General features: G+C 51.7%; 11 protein-coding genes across 11 annotated transcripts; 7 read left to right on the forward strand and 4 right to left on the reverse strand.

The window, feature by feature from the left end:
* Nucleotides 1-430: 430 nt before the first annotated feature.
* On the forward strand, nucleotides 431-4,099 carry COCCADRAFT_699 (uncharacterized protein; the record flags this gene model as incomplete). The annotated part of the gene is made up of 3 exons (XM_007708800.1): nucleotides 431-772; nucleotides 852-3,939; nucleotides 3,996-4,099. 3 exons carry the CDS (start codon nucleotides 431-433, stop codon nucleotides 4,097-4,099), a joined length of 3,534 nt encoding a protein of 1,177 aa, XP_007706990.1.
* Nucleotides 4,100-5,318: 1,219 nt separating this feature from the next.
* On the reverse strand, nucleotides 5,319-6,257 carry COCCADRAFT_42943 (uncharacterized protein; the record flags this gene model as incomplete). The annotated part of the gene is made up of 1 exon (XM_007708923.1): nucleotides 5,319-6,257. A coding segment is annotated over one exon (939 nt), but the record flags the coding sequence as incomplete, so codon positions are not given.
* Nucleotides 6,258-7,235: 978 nt separating this feature from the next.
* On the reverse strand, nucleotides 7,236-8,583 carry COCCADRAFT_82584 (uncharacterized protein; the record flags this gene model as incomplete). The annotated part of the gene is made up of 2 exons (XM_007708924.1): nucleotides 7,236-8,392; nucleotides 8,493-8,583. 2 exons carry the CDS (start codon nucleotides 8,581-8,583, stop codon nucleotides 7,236-7,238), a joined length of 1,248 nt encoding a protein of 415 aa, XP_007707114.1.
* A 650-nt stretch (nucleotides 8,584-9,233) lies between these two features.
* On the forward strand, nucleotides 9,234-9,705 carry COCCADRAFT_82463 (uncharacterized protein; the record flags this gene model as incomplete). Its single annotated transcript, XM_007708925.1, has 3 exons — nucleotides 9,234-9,426; nucleotides 9,492-9,586; nucleotides 9,649-9,705. 3 exons carry the CDS (start codon nucleotides 9,234-9,236, stop codon nucleotides 9,703-9,705), a joined length of 345 nt encoding a protein of 114 aa, XP_007707115.1.
* Nucleotides 9,706-10,052: 347 nt separating this feature from the next.
* Nucleotides 10,053-11,053, reverse strand: COCCADRAFT_32348 (uncharacterized protein; the record flags this gene model as incomplete). Its single annotated transcript, XM_007708863.1, has 3 exons — nucleotides 10,053-10,827; nucleotides 10,880-10,907; nucleotides 10,963-11,053. 3 exons carry the CDS (start codon nucleotides 11,051-11,053, stop codon nucleotides 10,053-10,055), a joined length of 894 nt encoding a protein of 297 aa, XP_007707053.1.
* Nucleotides 11,054-11,437: 384 nt separating this feature from the next.
* Nucleotides 11,438-13,348, forward strand: COCCADRAFT_82579 (uncharacterized protein; the record flags this gene model as incomplete). The annotated part of the gene is made up of 5 exons (XM_007708926.1): nucleotides 11,438-11,488; nucleotides 11,562-11,610; nucleotides 11,673-12,311; nucleotides 12,365-13,019; nucleotides 13,075-13,348. 5 exons carry the CDS (start codon nucleotides 11,438-11,440, stop codon nucleotides 13,346-13,348), a joined length of 1,668 nt encoding a protein of 555 aa, XP_007707116.1.
* A 523-nt stretch (nucleotides 13,349-13,871) lies between these two features.
* On the forward strand, nucleotides 13,872-14,469 carry COCCADRAFT_82570 (uncharacterized protein; the record flags this gene model as incomplete). The annotated part of the gene is made up of 4 exons (XM_007708927.1): nucleotides 13,872-13,929; nucleotides 14,021-14,120; nucleotides 14,205-14,286; nucleotides 14,389-14,469. The coding sequence occupies 4 exons, from the start codon at nucleotides 13,872-13,874 to the stop codon at nucleotides 14,467-14,469; spliced, it is 321 nt and encodes a 106-aa protein (XP_007707117.1).
* A 365-nt stretch (nucleotides 14,470-14,834) lies between these two features.
* Nucleotides 14,835-15,026, forward strand: COCCADRAFT_82412 (uncharacterized protein; the record flags this gene model as incomplete). The annotated part of the gene is made up of 1 exon (XM_007708928.1): nucleotides 14,835-15,026. One exon carries the CDS (start codon nucleotides 14,835-14,837, stop codon nucleotides 15,024-15,026), a length of 192 nt encoding a protein of 63 aa, XP_007707118.1.
* A 218-nt stretch (nucleotides 15,027-15,244) lies between these two features.
* COCCADRAFT_705 (uncharacterized protein) lies at nucleotides 15,245-16,404 on the reverse strand (the record flags this gene model as incomplete). Its single annotated transcript, XM_007708801.1, has 3 exons — nucleotides 15,245-16,028; nucleotides 16,094-16,241; nucleotides 16,326-16,404. 3 exons carry the CDS (start codon nucleotides 16,402-16,404, stop codon nucleotides 15,245-15,247), a joined length of 1,011 nt encoding a protein of 336 aa, XP_007706991.1.
* A 743-nt stretch (nucleotides 16,405-17,147) lies between these two features.
* On the forward strand, nucleotides 17,148-18,843 carry COCCADRAFT_32352 (uncharacterized protein; the record flags this gene model as incomplete). The annotated part of the gene is made up of 2 exons (XM_007708864.1): nucleotides 17,148-17,281; nucleotides 17,331-18,843. 2 exons carry the CDS (start codon nucleotides 17,148-17,150, stop codon nucleotides 18,841-18,843), a joined length of 1,647 nt encoding a protein of 548 aa, XP_007707054.1.
* A 498-nt stretch (nucleotides 18,844-19,341) lies between these two features.
* Nucleotides 19,342-20,514, forward strand: COCCADRAFT_707 (uncharacterized protein; the record flags this gene model as incomplete). The annotated part of the gene is made up of 1 exon (XM_007708802.1): nucleotides 19,342-20,514. The coding sequence occupies one exon, from the start codon at nucleotides 19,342-19,344 to the stop codon at nucleotides 20,512-20,514; it is 1,173 nt and encodes a 390-aa protein (XP_007706992.1).
* Between the last annotated feature and the right edge of the window lie 38 nt (nucleotides 20,515-20,552).

The following is a 20,552-nucleotide window of genomic DNA, read 5'->3' on the forward strand; positions in this document are numbered from 1 at the left end:
GACTTGCAGCTGCACCGAGTACACCCAACTCGCAGCGCCTCAACCCACCTTTCGTCCATCACTCACCGTCACACCAGCATGGGGGGAGCATACACGTGCTGATATACAAAGTCGATTGGGATTGAGGTGCGCTCTTGCGGCGTGACCACAAACTGCTTCTCGATACTAGGTCTATGCTAGTAGTCCTACGCGGCGAAAAAGACGACAGGTGACTGCGGCAGCTAGTTTTGTGCCGCTTGCTCACTTATTTTCTTACTTCCCGCCTTCGAGCACCGTGGCGACGACCGTGGGGGACACGCGCGGCCTTGGGGACAAGAATACAGATTTGCCCAGAAACAATGCGCAGCGCCCAAGCTATCTGCTAGACGACGTTGACTCGAATCCCTCCACCCCTACGCTTACCTCGTCCATACCCTCCGCCCCCTAGACCATGTCGCGCTCTGGTCACAACAATTCACTGCACGCCCTCACACCCTTGACCAGCTCAGATTCTTCTCCGCCTGGCAAGTTGCCCAGCCCGCGGTCTTCCAAGCTCTCACATGAGACGATGCACGCGACCTCATCCTCCCTACGCGCCGCCCCATCAAGCGCATCCAACAATGTCGCCGACACCATTACACCCATAAACACTCCGCCCGAGTCACGCAGATCCGTCTTCCCGGCCGACGGCGTGCTGGGCCAGCGCTCCACCTACGATGCACAGCTTGACCCAAAACTCGATAGACGGGCGAGGGCGAAGGGAACGGCGAAATATAGTACAATACTGGACAAGGTACGTGAAGGCTACATATACATACACACATAGATGTGGTCGCCCTGTGACGCTAAGGCTAACTTGACTTGTGTTACAGGGCGACGCATCTCCTCCTCCCGACCCGCGCCTGGCCATTGCCGGCTATACCACCGGGAACTATGTCATTAAGACTTCTTTCACAGGTGCCCCGAAATCGAAACTCAGGATAGCGCCCTATGTAGCCAAGCCCTACTCTTTCGACCAGCGCATATCATGTGGTCCAGGACCTGCGACCCAAGTGGTCGTCACAGGATTTGATCCTCTGACTCCAGATGTCCAGCTCCGCAGTTTCTTCTCCGCCTACGGTGAGGTAGAGACTGTGCACAACCAAGTACACCCCGACAATGGCAGTCCACTTGGGATATGTTTGGTCAAATTTCGCGACACTCCGCCCGGTCGTGGCACTACTGGCATGAAAGCCAGTACCTCGGCAAAAAGAGCTGAGCGAGAAGGCACCAACCAGCGTCTTGCTCAGCACACGATCAAGGTACAATCGGATCGCGAAGGTCGAAGATGTTCAAAATTGGTGGATGTAGCAGTGCAGCAAAGCCGCAAGGAAGAAGAGAAGCTACGAGCCAAGCATGCTACGAAAACAGCCGCGCCCACCGCTCCTGCAAACTTTGACCTGCCAGCCAATGTTCCAAAGGGACCCTCTGGGAAGGGCGCTCGTCCACCGATGCCGATGATGCGGGAACCGTTGACACGAAAAGCAGCGCTTTCGTACCTCATCGAGCGAGAGCCGATCAAACCCACGCTGAAACGAAAGCCTTATATCTTCATCGCACACGCATACGTACCTGTCCTCAGCACCACGATTGAACATTTGAAGAAGCGATTGAAGAACTTCCGGTGGTCTTCGGTACGATGCGACCAAACAGGTTATTATGTGACATTTGAAGAATCGAAGCGCGGCGAGGACGAGACGGTTCGATGCTACAAGGAGTGCCACATGCAGGCTCTGTTCACCTATGTCATGAACATGGAATGTAACCAATATGGCGATCCCAACTATGAACGAAGTCCTAGTCCCGAGCGTGTAATTGCCGACAAAAAGCGAAAGGCCATGGAAAAGCGAATAGAAGAGGAAGAGGCAGAGGACCTGGAGTGGGAAAAGAAGCAGAGGGCAGACTCACTGGACCCTGTACGAGCTGCGTTGGACGTTCTGAAGCAGGAGTTGCAGGAAAAGCTTCTTGGAGACATCAAGACTAAACTTGCCGCGCCTACGATACTCGAACTACTGGACCCTGAGTTGCACGTCGAGAAGCGCCGAAAGTACAACATCCCGGGTCCGCCAAAGAAGGACGAGGATGTTCGGCCCCCAGCGCTGCTCGCCCCAGGCTTTGATGCTTTCGGTGCAGGTACTCCGAGAGGTCGCAATGGAGGCCTTGGTGGCCGTGGTGGTCGTAGAGGATTTGGTGCTTATGACCCCAGCACGAGACGTGGAAAGAAACCTCCGAAGGTTGTCAATGCGTTTGCCGACGAACGAAGAAAGGCATCTGCGCCCAAGCCTCGTGTGGCTCGTGGTTTGCATCGCCAAATGCTTGAAATGTTTGAACCAGAAGAATCGGATGACGAAAACCGCAGCCAGTTGACACGCGGCACCGAGGAGCAAGAGAGCAGACCTATTAGCCGAGCTCCTTCTACGGACATCGAAGATGAAGTGGAAGAGTCGTCGAGAGCTCATCGTGCCAAGCGACGTCGCATTGAGACTGGCTGGGGTGAAGAGAGTGATGAGGAGATGGACGATTCGCACGCGAGAAGTTTGCTTGCTCACTGTATTCACAAAGACCCTGAAAACATGGCGGAGAAAGAGCTGGAACAAGTTCTCGCAATTCTCCCACGCTCATCGCCAATCTGGAAGAAGGCCGACAAAGCGCTCAAGGGTTTCAGAAGGCTGCGGAAGATTGAACAAGAGGCAGACGTCATCTTTGGTGTCGAAGGAAGCCCGATGGACAAGACGGAGCCCGAAGTAATTGTCACTCAAGATGAAGAGGCCAACAAGTCTATCGAGACTACAGAACTTCCCGAAACACTGACATCGCTCAAGAAGAAGGCTGCCAAGCCAAAGAGAAAGACCAAGAAGCAACTTCAGGAAGAAGCAAAGGCTGCAAAGGTGGAAGTTACGGAGATTGAAGTACCTGCGGAAGAGGAGGCACCTGAAGTCAAGGAGGTTGCGGAGATCGCTGAAGAGGCAGTGGTTGAGGAAACTACTCCAGAGCAAGATGAGCGGGCCTCTTCTGTCTGCTGGAGCATATCCCATGACATACCTCGCAAGACAGTTGATGATGACTTTAGCGTTGTCATGGACATTGATGGTTGGCAACATCTGCTCAAGGATGAAGAAGATTTGCGTCTTCTCAAGCAAGCCGTTGAATCTATCGCTCCCGCCAGTATCGGAGACGCTCAATCGTGGGCCTGGAAGCAAAAGTCCATTAAGCATCTCAACCGTAATGGCCAGGAGGGTGTTTCCCGCACTGAGACCAAGATTGAAGGATACTACGTTCCCAACGCAACTGGCTCAGCTCGTACAGAAGGTATCAAGAAGATTCGCGAATCCGAAAAGTCGAAATACCTGCCTCATCGTATTCGCGTACAAAAGGAGCGCGAAGAACGCCAACGTCGTGCCAAGCAAGAAGAGCGAAGCGTCGTGTCGGTTGAAGGCTTTAAATTCCAGACAAGTGCCAACAAGGCGTCGACCGCAAACTCGCGTGCCAACCGTGCCAACAACCGCCGCATGGTCAACGACATTAATATCTCCAAGAACCTTTCTGGAGCTGAGGGTGACGCTCTCCGCTTCAATCAGCTCAAGAAGCGCAAGAAGCTGGTCAAGTTTGACCGTTCAGCCATCCACAACTGGGGTCTGTACGCCCAGGAACCGATTGCCGTCAACGACATGATTATCGAGTACGTTGGTGAAAAGGTCCGACAGCGTGTGGCCGATCTCCGAGAAGCCAAGTACGACATGCAAGGCGTGGGATCAAGTTACCTGTTCCGAATTGACGAAGATACTGTCATTGATGCGACAAAGATGGGCGGTATTGCCCGTTTTATCAATCACTCTTGCACGCCCAATTGCACAGCCAAGATTATCCGCGTCGACAACACCAAGCGTATTGTCATTTATGCGTTGAGGGATATTCAGTCTGGTGAGTTTTATTCGCTTCCATCTTTAAGATCTGTCTTTACTAACGCATATCCCCAGACGAGGAACTCACCTACGACTACAAGTTCGAGCGTGAAATCGATGCCACGGATCGTATTCCTTGTCTCTGCGGCTCAATCGGTTGCAAGGGCTTCCTTAATTAGGATATTTTCAACGGTACATACCTCCCTCCCCCTTGTCTTCCTCCACGTATACCACTTCCTCCCTTCTTCTGGTATTGCACTCTTCTTCTTCCCCCTTTTTCAACGCTCATCAATCAAATGCTTCAACGCTACTCTGTCCCCCATCATGCCCGGCCTGCTCTGTACTCTACCTTGCATACCTGTTTATATATATTACCTCCTTTTTTTGCGCTCTCTTTTCAACCCACATTAGAATTTTCAGACACGCGTTTAGGCGGACTGTGCGATGGTCCTGTGTACTGCGTGGCCATGGCGATGGTGGTTGCGCTTTCTTGCCATCCACCTTGTTTTTTGTCTTTTATTTTCGTCTTCTCTCTTGATTCATTGGCACCACCTCCTTCGATTTACGAGAGGGGGTATCAGGCCACTTTGAGGAGTTTGTTCTTTGCGAAGGGAAAAACTTCATGTCCATCTGGGGGTTAATGAGGTGTGGCGATGATGTGGGTGGAAGGGGAGGAGATGATGGTGTAAGAAGATAGGCGAGGAGGGAGAAGGAAAACGGGAGGAGGATGTCTAAAAGCTAATACGAATCTAAACATTACACTGCTTCTACCTACCATTTTTTATACTACCTGTGTTGCTGAGGTTGTTTTCTCTCGCAGATATGGTCTGTCCCCCTTTTCAATACAGAGACTCATATTCATGTCTCTTGTCATGCTTAAAAAGATAGATATCAACAAACTACGCCATTTATGCATTCCTCTCTATCTCTCTTTCATACCGCTCATCATACACCTATTGAATCCTTTACATGCACCTCCCGCCTTCCCCCCCTTTTTTTTTCCCATTTTCCATCTCCCACCGACCCAAAAACTCCCCTACCTACGCTATGCAAATAAACCCGCTTTGATGCAAACCCTTCTCTATTCAATCCTAGCAATCCAGTACCCCCATCCACCTTCCCACCTCTATCCCACCTCTATCCCGCGCCCCCACCATCCTCACCCACCCCTCGACGCAGAATCCCCAGGACCCATATACCAATCAATCGGCAAACCCAGCGTCAACGCCGTACTATCCGGATACCTAACCTCGGCAGCACTCCGCGTCGTAGTCTCAGTCGCACTCTCAGTCCTAAAAAAACCGGACAAACGAATCAAAAAATCAGCCCCCAACTCAGACAGGAAAAGAAGAAACAGAAAACACGACGCAAGGCAACGCACCTCGTACTCTCCATCTTGCCCTCTCGCTGTCTGCGCAGCACCTCGAGTATAACACTCGCTTCCTGACTGCCAAAGTGCGTCGCCATATTCTCTAGTTGGGTGACGCCCCAGTCGCGACTCTGGAGGGGCGCATGGGGCGCCCAGGCTACGACGTAGATGGCGAAGATCATGACGTAGACGTCTAGTGTGTGCGGGACTGTGTGTGTATGCTGTTTGTCTGGGTTTTCGCCGCCGAGCAGCTTGTGGCGGGCGGCGTAGGAGCAGTGTGTCATGTGAGGTAGTGAGGCACAGATTTCGCTAGTCATTTGGTGGATTGTTGTGCTTGCTTTGGAGGCGGTTAGGAGGGTGGAGGGGGAAGAGGGGGTCAAGGCGAGGGAGGCGAGGATTTCTTCGCAGAGGAGAATCCGGGTTAGGCGGAGGACGTTCCACATTTGGGCTATGGTGCGCGAGGGGTAGATGGTGTAGGTTGGGGGGAGGCCGGCGGGGAGAGCGCCTTTGGGGTCGGCGTTGGGGAAGGGGTGGGAGGTGTAGGTCCAGAAAGGGGAGGCGGATTCGGCGATGGCGGCGAGTTCGGTGTCTAGATGGATGTTTCTGGATATTTTTTCGGTAGAGGTTATGGTGCCGTGGCGAACTGAGGCGGCTAGGTCTGTGGCTTCGAGGATGAGGCCCGTGAGCTTCCATTTGGGGTCGGAGGTGTCGAGGAATTGGGTGGCGTGGTGGCGTATCTGGCGAATGATCGTGTCCGTTGCTCTGCCTGTGCTGAGTGCGGTGAGTGTGCCGTTTAAAGATAGACCTGTCACTGCTGCTATCTCCTGTGCCGTGAAGGATTCCACGCCCCTGAGCTTGACAAGCGCAAATGCGCCTGCGACGTGTGTGTGTTTGTCGTCTCCGACGGCGGACGCGGATTTGGAGAGTTTCTCAAAGAGGTCGAGGAGGAGCGCGCCTTCGAACGTGGACTTCGCCTGTGCTGCGCCGGGTGTCTGAAGCAATGCGTTGATGCTACGGAGTGCTTCGCAGTACTTTCTGCGTCCAAGATTCCGTGCCGTCTGTGATGAGACTTGATGGGACAGGAACGCCAGGCTGACTGCTTCGATACCAAGCGTGATATGGGCTGGGGCATCGGGCGAGTCGAGATAGTCGTTCAGAAAACCCCAGGACCGACCAAAATCCGAGACATAGTACCTAAAGAACATGTCGCGACTTATGACTTGTATGTCTTGAGGCAGGTGCTGGACTTTGATTTTGGGTATGCCATCAGTGCCCAGGTTCTGCCGTGTAATAGCTTCGTTATTCGCCTTTGCTAGGAATCTGTTCCTAACAAGCTCAGATTCATCAGTGAACCGCAACTCAGAGGTGTCTCGATACCCGCTGCATGCTATTCCTACGCGTACACACGAGCTGCAATGGGGGCGTTGTAGGTCACACTAGGGTCAAGTTAAGCTCTGAACAGTAATAATTCCATGCGGAGCGTACGCGTAATCTTCTCTTCCTGCACCTTTCGCAGGCTTTAGATGGGATTCCGCGGAACACCATCGTACTGTTGGTTCTAGGGCTGTGACTAATGAAGCACGGGTTGGATAAAGCACTCTCCTGGTAAGGTGCCTAACCAAGGATGTAACGATGGAATCTGCCGAAGTAACTAAAGTATTGTATAATACTCGTGATTGCGCCCCCAAAAAAACTGGCTACAACTCGAATCATTGAGGTAGCATGATGATATACGCTAGTCCCAATATGGTATGCAATTCGTGCAGACTTGATTTCGTATAGCGATTGAAACCTGGTAAAAATAGGCGATGCGATAGGGAATTAGGCTATAGAAAATACCCGTGGATCAGCCTAGAGCGTCGAGTTGCCCTTTTGAGATAACAGTACATGCATTGTGCAGCAGTGAATATGGACCAGTACGATACACTTGAAGACTGATTAGTCGTCTAGTCACTATCATCATCATACCTGTTCCCTGCACCCACATCCCCTAGTAAAACATCATCGGTAGCCGGGCCCTTGTGGTTTCTGACCCACTCAGTCTCCACACGAAAAAAGATCCATATCCATCTCCTGACCACTTCGAGCACTTCCATCGTAAAGATGCCGCCTTCCAAATCATTGAAGTGGTCGAGGTGTACACTAAGTTTCAGACTCCATGTACATCTCAGCAAAGCATCGACGACAACGGCAGCATAGTAAAACTCTTTTGCGTGGAACCAACGATGGCGACGTAAGCCCCAGGGATATTCGGGCGAATTTCGGGTGCGGGCACTAGAGAAGAGCGTCAGATCCCAGTCTTTTGCTACATCCCAGTAATAGGAGTAGCCAGAATTTACAATGACAGCGAAGAGCCACATGCGATAGAGCGTGGCTTCTGAGACACCGAAGCTCGAAGGGTCCGGCGAGCGCTGCAATGCGCTCAGGATGATCACGGGGAACGCAGTCGAATATTTTGCTGCGTTGGCCAAGTGCGTGCCTCCCCAACCGGTGGTCGGATTGATCTGGCCAGTACGCTCATTTCCTCTTTTGACACGGTAGTACTCCGTAATACATTGCCGAAAGCGGATCAGGTAGGGCACCGCGATGATAAAGGGGACCCAGAAAGTTCCACCGCAGTTGCGGTTAGGCGCGGCAGTAGATCGTTGTCCCGACGAGAAAAACATGCATAATGAAATGAACAAATCACCAAGGACTTTGGCATAACTTGTCAACGCATCTGCAAGCAATATGTCTCCGAATTTCCCATCTTGCGCTTCGGCAATGCCACCAGTACTGATGCGCTTCAACGTGGCGAGTGTGCGCGAGCGTCCATTGCGGCTAACAAAAGGCACTGGCGCGATGAAGCCTATGACAAGGACGAGTAGGTAGAGGTTTGGAAGGATCTCCCAATCTGCAATGGCTTTGGGGTTGCCGTGGGTAAGCGCCCAGAAAAGGAGTAGCGAGAGGGCGAGGGGGATGGAGAGGAAGGTTGCGATACGGTAGCAGGAGAGGTGATGCGGTGGGTGGTGCGGCGAGGCGCGCGATGGATAGCGGATTAGAGAGGGGACGTCGACTTTTATAATGGAGAGGTAGTGAAGGTTGAGGCCCCATGCCCATATGCCTGTGGAGGTTGTCAGTCGCAAGCAACATTGGAGGCGTGCGGTGTAGGAAGGGTAGCGGAAGGCTGGGTGACAGCCAATCGCTAACAGGGCTATGCATACCAAGCACAATTATGAGAGCGACGCGGTATGGTAAGGGTAGGATCCGAGTGAAGCCATCGATTTCCGGCTCGATGGCAGGATCACCGTCCATATCTCGATTGCGCGTGGAGTGTAGTGGCCGTGGCTGCGTCCCAGCTTTTCTTGTGTCGAGCAGTCATGAAGCTCGTTGAACAAAGTGTCCACGCAAAGTTCAATCCCGTCTCTTCTTAAGAACCCTCGGTCGCGTGGGCGCAAAGGGGGCAAGGTAATCAATTCTCCATGCAAGATAGCGTGTCCACTTCCCCAAGGGCTCTCCAACCAGACTAAAATTAAACACCAGCCACAGTGGTGAGCCACATGCGCATTACGTCAGCGAGCAGAGGTGTGGCACAGCAGTTCCTTCCGAGGGTGGGTCTGAGTGTCCTCGGAAGGAAGCTTTGCCCAAAGTACGCAGCCATGACGCGATCATCGCGATACAAACACAACGCCTCCCCGTTGCGTGCAATTGGGTATATGAATTGACGGGATAGAAGAGTCGCCCAGATCTCGGGACCGGTTGCACTATTTGCTTCTTTCTCCACAGTCTAAAAGCTGCCCTGTTTCTTGAATAAACCCCAAGCCCAAGTCTCAATTGCATTCCGACCTCACTTGCTCACCTTTGACATTCTCAAAAAATATCACGCGCCTACATCACACCTTCACACCACCACACCCACACCCGTGCCAGTGCAACTAGACAGATCCCAAAGCGCACAAGCAACCATGTCTCCTCTTTCCGTGCCCAAAATCTTCATGGCTGGCGGTGCTGTCGGCTTCGGCTACTACCTCTACATGCGCCAATACTGGTTCCCCAACCCCTACAAGACCCAGGGCGTGCAGAACATCGAGGACCGCTTCTCTTCCGGCGGCGCCTCGCCCACACATACTCCCGCTGTTGCGAGCCAGCGCGGTACGGGTACTTTGGAGCCCCAGATTGACCATCTGGAAGTCAACGCATAATTTACTGACATCCATGTGCAGGTAGCTCCATGGCCAACGACGGAAGACATGGTGGTCCCAGCAAAGGCCCTGACTCGGAGTACTTCAAGGCAAACATTAGCAGTCAGCAGAGCGAGGTGAGCTATCTTATGAGACATGGTCCGTGTGTGGGGATAAAAGCTAACACGCCATGTTATAGCCCGTCTGGCCAGACAAGTTCTACGAGCAGCAGTACAACAACCCCAAGGGCAAATAAGCGCTTTTTGATTGGACTGTCGAGAGAATACATATGAGCTTGGAACTGTGTTGCTGGAGTGCGACAGATACCGTGTGCATGGCATCATTGGCGTTTGAAAAAGAGATGAAAAATACACAATCACGCGTTACCTACATCTAAGGACCTCAATTACTGCGGGATGTATGGCAAATTCGAACAATCAAAAAAAGAAATTCCTAAGCTATTACCCAACTGTGTGTCTATCTCGTTGACATGCAAGTACTCTACGATGCAATTATGCGGGATCCGTGCTGTCATGGTAAATCGCGTCTACCGCTCGTCATGTTTCTGTAAATCGGTTCCCATGCATACAGCCTACGTCACTTCTACATCTTGGCATCGCCGACCCGTCTCGCAGCCGTGTTCCTGCTAGCGTCTACAGCAAGTCCCACGTGATGGCTTAGAGCTACCAACTCGCCTTCGGCATCATACACAAACGCCTCGATGTCCATCCTGCCATTGAGAACCTTCTTCATCTGCACCCTGACCTGCAGCCACTTGACGCCCTCGGGCGGCAGCGACTTCTTGAAATCGAGATTCAACAGCAAAGTCGGGTACCAGAACGGGCCTGTGTCCTTCTCTTTGAACCTCTCTATAAGCAGGGGAAACATGTCTGCCACGAATCCAATCGATGAGTCGTTGAAGTTGCTGCCGTCTGCAAAGCAGAGCCATTCGTCTGCCGTGTTTGTGGAAGCATGGCCTTGTCGCGGAAAGTGGAATAGGACTTTGCTACTCGCCTTTCGGAAACTGGCGTATGGCATTTCGGCATACCGTTCCCACAACGGATCTTCACCTCTTTCTAGCTTTGATATATCTACAGAAGCTACTGGGGGCGAGAGCTGGTACTCTGTGTCGTACGAGACGCCAGATTCCGTGTCCATGTTGGAATTAGTCACGTAGGCAACGATTTCTTGTCGCCCGTCCTGCTGCATGCTCACGTGCACGACCGAGGTCTGGCGACCAAGCTTGACATCCTCAACAGTGAAGATCGCTGGCCCGACTTGGGTTCGTCGCAGAAACTCCACATGCAGGGCAATTGTGTGGGGTTGGTTTTGTGCCGATAAGGTGGTGCTGAAATGTGTCTTGACTACCTCAAGGAGACTGACATGGTATGGTTAGTGGACGCGTACGCGCATTCTTAAGATTCTCTCACCATCCAGTAACATATCCACCGTTCGGAACTGCGCATATCAGTAAAAATGACCCATTGTGATAGTATGTCGGATCTGTACGTACCGGTTCCGATGCACCAATCATCATGTAGTGTACAGGAGTAGGTGTTGGTGGAGAGCTTCTGCACCGCGGTAGCTTCGCGCCAACCCGGCATGATAGCGACCTGTCAAATGTTGGACTGAGTATGTATTTCTCGGCGCCCTTTATATGGGTAATGTTGATATTATCAGATAACATTCACGGTGGACGTCACACCGCAATAAAGGACCTCGGGAAGCGCCCAGCTACTATCTCCGCGCTAACACTGAAAGCGGAAAGAGCCTCGGCCCTGACACTCACTCGGTGTGGGGTGAACCCCGGCTCTAACATCGTCTCACGCCCTTGACAAGCCGCCTCCGACCGTAGGGCGCTCCGCCCGAGGTCCCATGTAGAACGCGTCTGCCTTTCTCGTTTTGGATTCCTTCCACTTTACATCCTGTTTCTTCCGTAACTTCGTCTACGGTAAGCCGAGTAGTACATCATCAACTTAATTGCCAAGATGCCTTCCGAGAGCCAGTACCCCAGCTTGCCCATCCCAGATGTGGATCTTGTGAGTATCTTCCTGCCCCAGGAACAAGCTCGCACCCTGACTCCATGTGCTGACGTTCGGGTGACATTCCTAGTGGGCATTTCTGTTTGAGAGAAAGGAAAAGCCGTTTGCAGATGACAAAGGTAGTCTTACGATTAATCACGACCTTGCTTTATCTAGACACCGAGCTGACGTGGCTGAATAGTAATCTACTATGACCCCTACACCACACGCTCGTATACATACGCACAAGTCAAGGATGCTGCTATTACTTTCGGTAAAGGCTTGAAAGCGCTCTGGGACTGGCGCAAGGGTGATGTGCTTGCATTGTACACACCTAACTGTATCGACACTCCAGCAATCACGTGGGGATGTCATTGGGCAGGTGGTGTCCTGTCGCCTGCTAACCCAAACTACACGGTTGATGAGCTTGCTTTCCAGCTCAAAGACTCTGGCGCAAAGGGTTTGGTAACACAGTTGCCCTTTATCAAAAATGCGCAAGAGGCGGCAAGGAAAGTCGGAATGCCTCTGGACAGGGTGATTATCATGGGAGATCAGAGAGACCCTTCATTCAAAGTCAAGCACTTTACAGGTATCATCAACACGGCTGGAAGTGCCAGGTTTAGGAGGACAAAGGCGACCAACCCAGCTGAGGATCTGGCGTTTTTGGTGTACAGCTCTGGCACTACTGGCCATCCAAAGGGCGTCATGCTTACCCATCGAAATATTGTGGCCAACACAATGATGATTAGAGCTGGAGAGGCTGGTAACCTGAAGCCCACTGGAGGACCCACCGGTGAAGGAGACAAGCTACTTGCCTTTTTGCCTTTTTTCCACATCTACGGTAGGCTGGGTATAATGCATTGAACCCAGGAAGTACCCACTAACAATCTACAGGCCTGACATGTCTGATCCACCAGAGCTTGTTCTCCGGCCTTCAGCTTATTGTGATGCCAAAGTTTGACCTTGAGGATTTTTGCAGGTTCATCCAAGAACTCAAAATCACATTTGCTTATGTCGTCCCACCCATTGTCCTTCTTTTGAGCAAGCACCCCTTGGTGTCCAAATACGATCTCAGCACCATCCGTATGATGAACTCTGGGGCTGCCCCACTTACAAGAGAGCTTGTCGATGCAGTCTACAACAGGCTAAAGATTCCTGTAAAGCAGGGATATGGCCTTTCGGAAACCAGTCCCACCACTCATACCCAGCCATGGGAAGACTGGAACAAGACGATTGGCTCAGTTGGTAAACTGTTGCCTTATCAGACAGCCAAGTACATGTCTCCGGATGAGAAAGAGATGGCCGTTGGCGAGGTTGGAGAGCTTTGGATTAAGGGACCCAACGTTTTCAAGGGGTACCTGAACAACCCAGAGGGAACTGCACACGCAAAGACAGCCGACGGGTATTTCAAGACTGGTGACGTTGGATACCAAGACAAGGACGGCAATTTTTACATCACAGACCGTGTCAAGGAGCTTATCAAGTACAAGGGTTTCCAGGTGCCACCGGCAGAACTTGAGGGTATTCTAGTCTCTCACCCGAAGGTTAAGTATGTTGTACCGATATACTCCACTTTGAATGCTTGCTAACATTTTTTTTTCTAGCGACGTGGCAGTGATAGGCGTGTACAGCAAAGACGACGCAACAGAGCTGCCAAGAGCTTACATTGTACCCAAAGATGGTCTTGGCAAGACTGACGCAGACGCAAAGGAGATTATAGATTGGTTGAGCACAAAGGTGGCGCACCACAAGAGACTCAGGGGCGGTGTGAGGTGGGTAGATGAGATTCCCAAGTCGATCAGCGGTAAGATCTTGAGGAGGGTGCTCAAGCTCAAGGCGCAGGAAGAGGAAGAGGCCAAGGAGAAGGCAAAGTTGTAGTTTGTACACTTATTTTGAACTGGAATGCCTACATGCAATTGTCATTTCTGAGAAACAGTGAATTTCAATTATTATCTAGAACAAGTGAGGCAAAGGTTCGTGTCAGACATAAAAGGTCTGTTTGACGAAAATCTCAAGGCTGTGTGTCATGTCGAAAATATGCTTTGATATCCTGGTCAATTGGACGAAAGCGTGCTGGTACTTTCGCGATAAAAGGCGCCCCCTTTCTCCGCATCGGTGCACGTGTTCATCGCGAAAATCGGCACAGCCTTTTGCAGTCGCATTAAACTTTCAAAACCAACAATCAAGATAAGCGTGCCAAAAAAGTAAAAGCTCCACACTGAGATAACATCAAGTTCGCGTGTGGTGTTCCTGGTGTTCCTGCCGTCGGTAGCTCCAGCCAGGGCACGTGCCTGCTTACAGCTAGCGCCATCTTGGCACCACCGCACAGCCGAGCCAAAATTACCCTCGCAAAACTACGACCTTGAACCCATCGACAATCGACAACATCACGACCGTCACGATGCCGAAAGAAGTCAAGCAAAAGTCAGGCCTCATCGTTGGCATTAACGCCGGCCACAGTACGTCTTCCGCCTACCCGCCTTCGACACTCCCGAATCGCTACAACTGAGATGGAAAAATTGTTGGATGGACGCTAACAATGGCCAACAGAGGTCACTCCCAGGACTCCTGCTCCCAGGATCTCCAGGAGGAAGGGTTTCCTGTCCAAGCGCACTGCTTTCGTCCGTGAGATCACCAAGGAGGTTGCTGGGTATGTTACACTCCATAGTTTAGTCGAGCGCGAGATTGCGCAACTGCTTGTGCAAGAGTTTGCTAACATTATCGTGTCTTACAGTCTTGCCCCCTACGAGAAGCGCATCATTGAATTGCTCCGAAACTCCAAGGACAAGCGTGCTCGTCGTCTAGCTAAGAAGAGGGTACGTCTTCCCTCCGCCCTTGGCGCCTCCACATACGATTCGATTTTCCCACCGACTCGATTCAATGCACAAGTTTCAGAACACACACTGACATAGCAACAGCTCGGTACCTTCGGCCGCTCAAAGAGAAAGGTCGACGAGATGACCAAGGTCATCGCCGAGTCGAGGCGCGCGGGTCACTAAACGGTTTCATGATGTGCGGTGGATGTAGCAAACACGGCGAAACGAGCGACCTTCTTTCCGATTCTGTCCCTGGGTGTTCGGTCTCTTTTTTCCCAAACGGGCGGCTCGACACAACGATTTCGGAACGTCACAAAGCATACCTTATATACACAAAAAGGATGGCACGATTATCGGAGTATGGCAAATGGTCAGTGACGGTTCCTAAACGTACCTAGCATGTGTCACTCAAAATCATGAAATGTGACGATTGGTTCACGCCAAAACACCATGTCCGAGTGCCATGTGCCGTATGGTGTGTGATGAGGTGTGATGTCGTACAGTAGTGGTGATGGTGATGTTGTCGGTGGTGAAGTATTACTACTAGCATGGATGTCAAATTCCTACTCTATTGCCCTTATCAATGGCAGAGTAAGGGCCGAGAAATGCTTAAATTGAAACGCGCTGCACTTGGAGACAAGGCTGCTCAGGCTTCACACTACTCTTGTGTGAGTGAGGTCTCGAGCAGATGCGTGGACATACATGTACACATGCACTGTCATGTCATTAGGTATGCCTGATGTGCAAGACGGTCTCAGCACCAAGTCTGGATTGTATTCAAGGGCTACGAATGTCGAATTCAGACCAGAAGACATGTCCTTTTGGTTTTGCTTCTAGAAGAGAAGCATGTCACATTATTCATTTTGACGTCTACTCTATTAAGAAAACATGTAAACGCTCACAAAAGACGAATCGGGTTTGGGGGTCCGTGTCTATCAATTGAGAAGGTTTGCTGCTATCAATCGTCGTGACCAATCTTCTCCAGCTTGCCCATTTCACGCTTCTCGCCCGTCTCACCGACGAAGCGTATGCGGTCAATGCGCGTCTTCTCGCTGTCGCCGTCGGCATCGGCGACGAAGAGGACGACCGAGTAGACGTTTTGGAACTTGACGAAGCGGAGCTCAAGCTTGGCTGTTTGCGTTTGCTCGTCCCAGTCCGAGGGCTTAAGCTCAATGACTTGGGTTGCGGGGATGTCTTCTGCTTCCTCGAAGCCCAGGTTGTGCTGACGGTTGATCCAGATGTGGATTGTCTTTGGTCGCACGGGGGCTTCGTCGTCATCATCGTCACTGCCTGAGGTGCAGGAGGTGATGTGGATGGTGTGTAGCTTTACGTTTGCGGTAAACGGCACGTACAGCATGAGCTGGTTGTCCACATCGCTCTCGACCCAGTCCTTGTTTCCTTCTGTGCTGGCGGCGGCGCCTTTGCCGTTGTTCAGCGAGGAGGGTGGTGATGTCTCGAATAGCGTCCGGACGGTTCCAAAATCGCTGTCTGCGTTGAGCAGGTCGAGGCCACGCACATCGACAGACTCGGTGACGTCGGTGTATCCGCGTGGTAAGCTGGCGCCTATCCATGCTCCGCTTCCGCTGCCGCTGCCGCTTCCACTGGCGAAGCCGCTGCCGCCCTTGCTGTCGTTCTCGGCTTCTGCGGCGAGTGTCTTGATTGCCTCGGAGAGTTGTTGGGGATTCGAGCCCGAGTACTTGCGTATTTGCTGGTTGTTTTTGTAGATGATGAATGTGGGGGTACTAATGGACGACTTGGTTAGATGTACCGTGTCTTGTGGGTTTGTGTAATGTGTATAGGTGCATACTTTGTGACATTGTAGCTCTGGGCAATCTGTGCTTGCTGCACTGTGCTGACTTTGGTGAAGGTGACTTTTCCTGGTCTTGAGAGCTGACCGGCTAGCTGATCATATACGGGCGCGATGGTTTGGCTTGATAGATTTTGTTCATTGTAGACTGCAGGGGGCAAATGTTAGCAAAAACAGGGCAAGGTGGTGTCTTTGGACGTATGCCGCAGCGGCGGCGACAGCGGCATCTTACAATTGACTACTACGACGCGCGAAGATGATAGCAACGAGCTCAGCTGAGCGGGCGACTTGATTTCAACAGTTCCAGACATTTTTGTGGGTTCTACGAGGGGGATTGATGGAATCTGTTGTTGTTGTTGTTGTTGTTCGTCGGGGAAAGGCGCGACGTGCAACGGTCTTGAGTTTTAGTGGGGGCGGGGTGTCGCTCTTCCGTCACCGACGATCACCGAACGTAGATGGGTATGGGCAGTCAGTAGTCAGGCACCGATATACCACGCGGCACGACAACGAAGCTTCCAGAACACCATATTCCCTGCTTACAGCTGCGGATTGAGAGCCGAATCCCGTCTTGTTGATTACTCAAGACACTTGGCTCTTTGATTTGGTGCCGCCGAGTCCCCTTCCACGTCGATCTATACTGTGCCGTCGCCCTTTACATCACTTCCAGCAGCACACGCTCTCAAATCAACACCGTCGCCATCTTCCAGAGGCAAACGCTACCTTTTACCACGTCTCTACGGAAAAGCATCAACAGTCTATACATAACCACATACGCACACGGGATTGGTAAGCGCCCCTCCTGGCGTTCACCGTCCCAGCATTGCGTGCATTCAGACCCTAATCGCCTCTGCATGGCAGGCCCAAACAACCTCTTCCTAAGTTTCGCAGAAGCAAAGCTCCTCCACCTCGCCACCCTCTTTCTCCTCGTCGAACGAAGCGACTCTGCTCGAAGAGCGCATCGCTGGGATTGCTGGTACTTACGTGCCATCTTTCTTGCAAACGCACCCACTGCTTTCCTTCTCGCACACAATCTCTATAGACTGCTTCGCCCATAATGTCGCACGTCGTGGTATTCAACTCGTACGCGAGGTCATTCAAAATTCCCACTACGCCTACAAAGTACCTGACCGAGGTGCGGGATGAGGCGTGTCAGAAGTTTGGTGTCAACAAGGACCAGTTTACATTAAAGTGAGGAAGACCGTGCTGCACATAAATACTATCACTAATATGTCTCTAGATATAACAACAAGCCTATATCCCTCTCCCAGCAGATACGTCTTGCGAACCTGCCCCAGGGCGCCCGATTAGAGCTCGTCCAAGCATCACGATCACCTACTGTCATATCTGTAGCGCTGCAGCTGCCAGCGACCGAGAAGAACGTGCGTCTTACCAACAAGTTCGCGAGCAACACTTCGTTATGGGAGATTCTGCGCCATTTCGAGAGTAGCCCAGGGGCAAACTACAACTTTACTCAGCGCGGTATACCTGAAATGAGTGGTGCATCCGGTGCCGGAAGGTTACACTACGAGCAGCCCGTCATAACCGTCATGCCTGGTCATAAAGAGCAGTCAAGCTTCGTCGAGCTACAACAGACACTTAGCCAGTTGGGTTTCGACAGTGGATCAGCTTTGCTGAAATTGTCGTACAGAAATAGCGGCACTCCTCTGGAAGAAGCTATGGCGCAGATATCACAATATTTTAAGCCTAGTGAGCCTTCCGCTGGAGCAGAGGGGGCGCATGCTTCAACAACCAGCCAATTAGCCTCGATACCGGACCCGACCCAAGCCGCTCCTGAGGCAGCAGAAACTATCGCTGGTGAGACTGTACGCAAAGATGAGCCCGATCCAGAGCCGATGGAAGTTGAACCAAAAACTGCAGCTCAGCCTGCACAAGAACAGGAAGTTTCAACAGACAAATACGCAGCAGAGAATATCGAGAACACCTCTCCAGCTGCAGCCCTAGCGGCAGCAACTTCAACAGCTTCAGCTGCGCCAGCACAGCCCTCTCAGTCTTCATCACAACCTGCCCAGGATACATCACAGCCGGCCGAAAAGACTCGCAACGTCCAAATCTTCTCTGCGCCAACTTCGTCGACTCCACAAGCAGCACGAAATACTTTCAACGAGAGTGACTACCTCCCGACCATCGAACACGCAAAGGCGCATCAAAATGCGCTCCTAAATAAGACTAAGAATACTCGCCTACTTTCTGACAAAGAACTCGAAGAAAAAGAGAAAGAACGACAAGCCAAGATCGCTGCAGCAGCCGAGAAGGGTGGTTCGTTACGGATACGCATGCCCGATGGTGCGCTTATTCAGATGTCTTTTAACAAGAACGATACTGCAGCTGGTCTCTACGACTTTGTTCGCGACTTCTTAGAGAAGAAGAATGAGCCTTTCCAGCTCAAGAACACAGGCCCAACAGGTCGTTTAGTTCTGATCCCACGAGACGACAAGCGACTAGTACAGGATCTGCGTTTCTTCAACAACGAACTCGTCACGTTCCAATGGGCCGAGAACGCGAGCGCAGAGACAAGGGCGAGTCGGCATGTACTTGCATCGGAGTGGCAGGCAAAAGCTCAAACCTTGAAGGTTGAGGAGCCCGCGCGCGAAGACCCGGTCCAGTCGCAATCAAGTCAACCGCAAGGAGGGTCTGTGACTGAGGGCAAGAGGAAAGCGAACATGAGCAACGAGGAAAAGGAAAGCAAGCTCAAGAATCTGCTTGGAAAGGGATTGTTCAAGAAGAAATAGAGGGGTTCGTTTGTGCGGCATTATGTATGGTGTTTGATGTCTGGATTAGCGAAAGAGTTATGAATAAGACATAATTTTCTGGCCTGTTGAATTCTGGTGACTGGTGTATGGAGTTGAAGGTGTCTCTGCAAATACTTCGCAGGTTTGGGGGTCTTCAACGACGGTGACGTTACTCTTCATTTATGAGCCCTGGCACTCTCTGTGCAACTCATACCGTTTGTGTCAAAAACTACCATGTAATAGCTCTATGCTGAATGAGAAGCAGGTTCACATTCACGTTCACCCTAATTTCCGAAACTGTATGCCTGCACGGCCTGCTCATCATGAGAGCGTTTGCTTTCACTCGACCGCATTCATAACACGTATCGTAAACTGTCACCCTCTTCAAAACCACTGTCTCGACAACGATAGTCAGCTTTTACAGAAAACCTACTCTACACTGTAAAAATGGTGAATAGACCCATCCAGACACTGTCTCTAGCCCCGTCTTCGAGCACAATGGACGACATCATTTTCTCTCAGCCAGCAAGCCAACCAGCTCAGAGTCAAGCTCCTCAGTCGCCACACAAACCAGCATCGTCAAAAGATGTCGCAGTGCCGACTACCCCATCCAAATCTCTAGCCTCCCGACCAAAGAACAGTGCGATTCCCAGATCACCACGCCCTCATCTTCCTTCCACACCCCCTGCACCCCCAGAAGACCACACCTTCCTACCCGCCACGCGCCACGCTCTCGAACAAGCCCTCGGCAAAGCCTCGCTAGGCCGTCACGAAGTCCTCCTCCAACAAGACAAAGAGCACACTCAAGACTACATCGCGCAGCTCCAAGACGCCGTCAAACAGAAAAACGGTATCACGCCGTCGACGCACGAGGCGCTTCTTCGCCGGGAAGTCACTATGTGGAAAGCCAAAGCGCAGGAGATGGATGAGAGCGCCAAGACGGAGATGCAGTTGTTGAGGGAGTGTAATGGGAGGATGGAGGAGGAGATGATTGCGCTTCGGGCGGTGGCGGAGGGGCTGAGGAGGGAGGGTGAGGGGTTGAAGGAGGAGGTGGAGAGGTTGAGCAAGGAGAATGAGGCGTTTAAGAGGGAGAATGATGGGTTGAAGGCAGATATGCAGAAGGGTCCAAGAGAAGAGGATGAGGAGCGGATGCTACTTATTACGGACCTTGAGGGTGATAAAGAGGAGATGCAGCGCTTGCTTGATGAGGTGATGGATCAGAATGAGGGGTTGAAGGGTGAGGTTAAGAATTTGAAGGACGAGGCGAAGAAGTTGAAGGAAGAGGTGAAGATGCTGAGGGGTGTTGCGAAAGAGCAAGGTGGTGGGGGTGGGGAGGGTAAGAATAGTAAGGATGATAAAGTGGAGAAAAGGAAGATCAAGAACATAAAGAGGAGGGAAAGGGACAGGAAGCGCAGAGACCAGGTACTGGTTAAGGAGAATATGCAGTTGGCGGCTAAGCTTGCGGAGGTGGAGAAGCAGAAGAGTGATACGAGTGAGGAGGGTCTGGAGGCTGAGGATGAGGTTTGGGAGGGATTTCAGGACAGTGATGAGGGTGGTGAGATGGTACAGGAGAAGGATGATGCTAGGTCTGCTGAGAGAAGTAAGAGTAAGAAGAGTAAGAAGAAGAACAGGGGGAAGAAGGGGAAGAAAGTTATCAAGGAGGAACGGTGAAGGAGATTTGAGGATCGGGTTATCTGAGGTTGGCATAT

Source organism: Bipolaris zeicola, assembly GCF_000523435.1.
Source record: "Bipolaris zeicola 26-R-13 unplaced genomic scaffold scaffold_4, whole genome shotgun sequence".
Taxonomy (NCBI): Eukaryota; Fungi; Ascomycota; class Dothideomycetes; order Pleosporales; family Pleosporaceae; genus Bipolaris; species Bipolaris zeicola.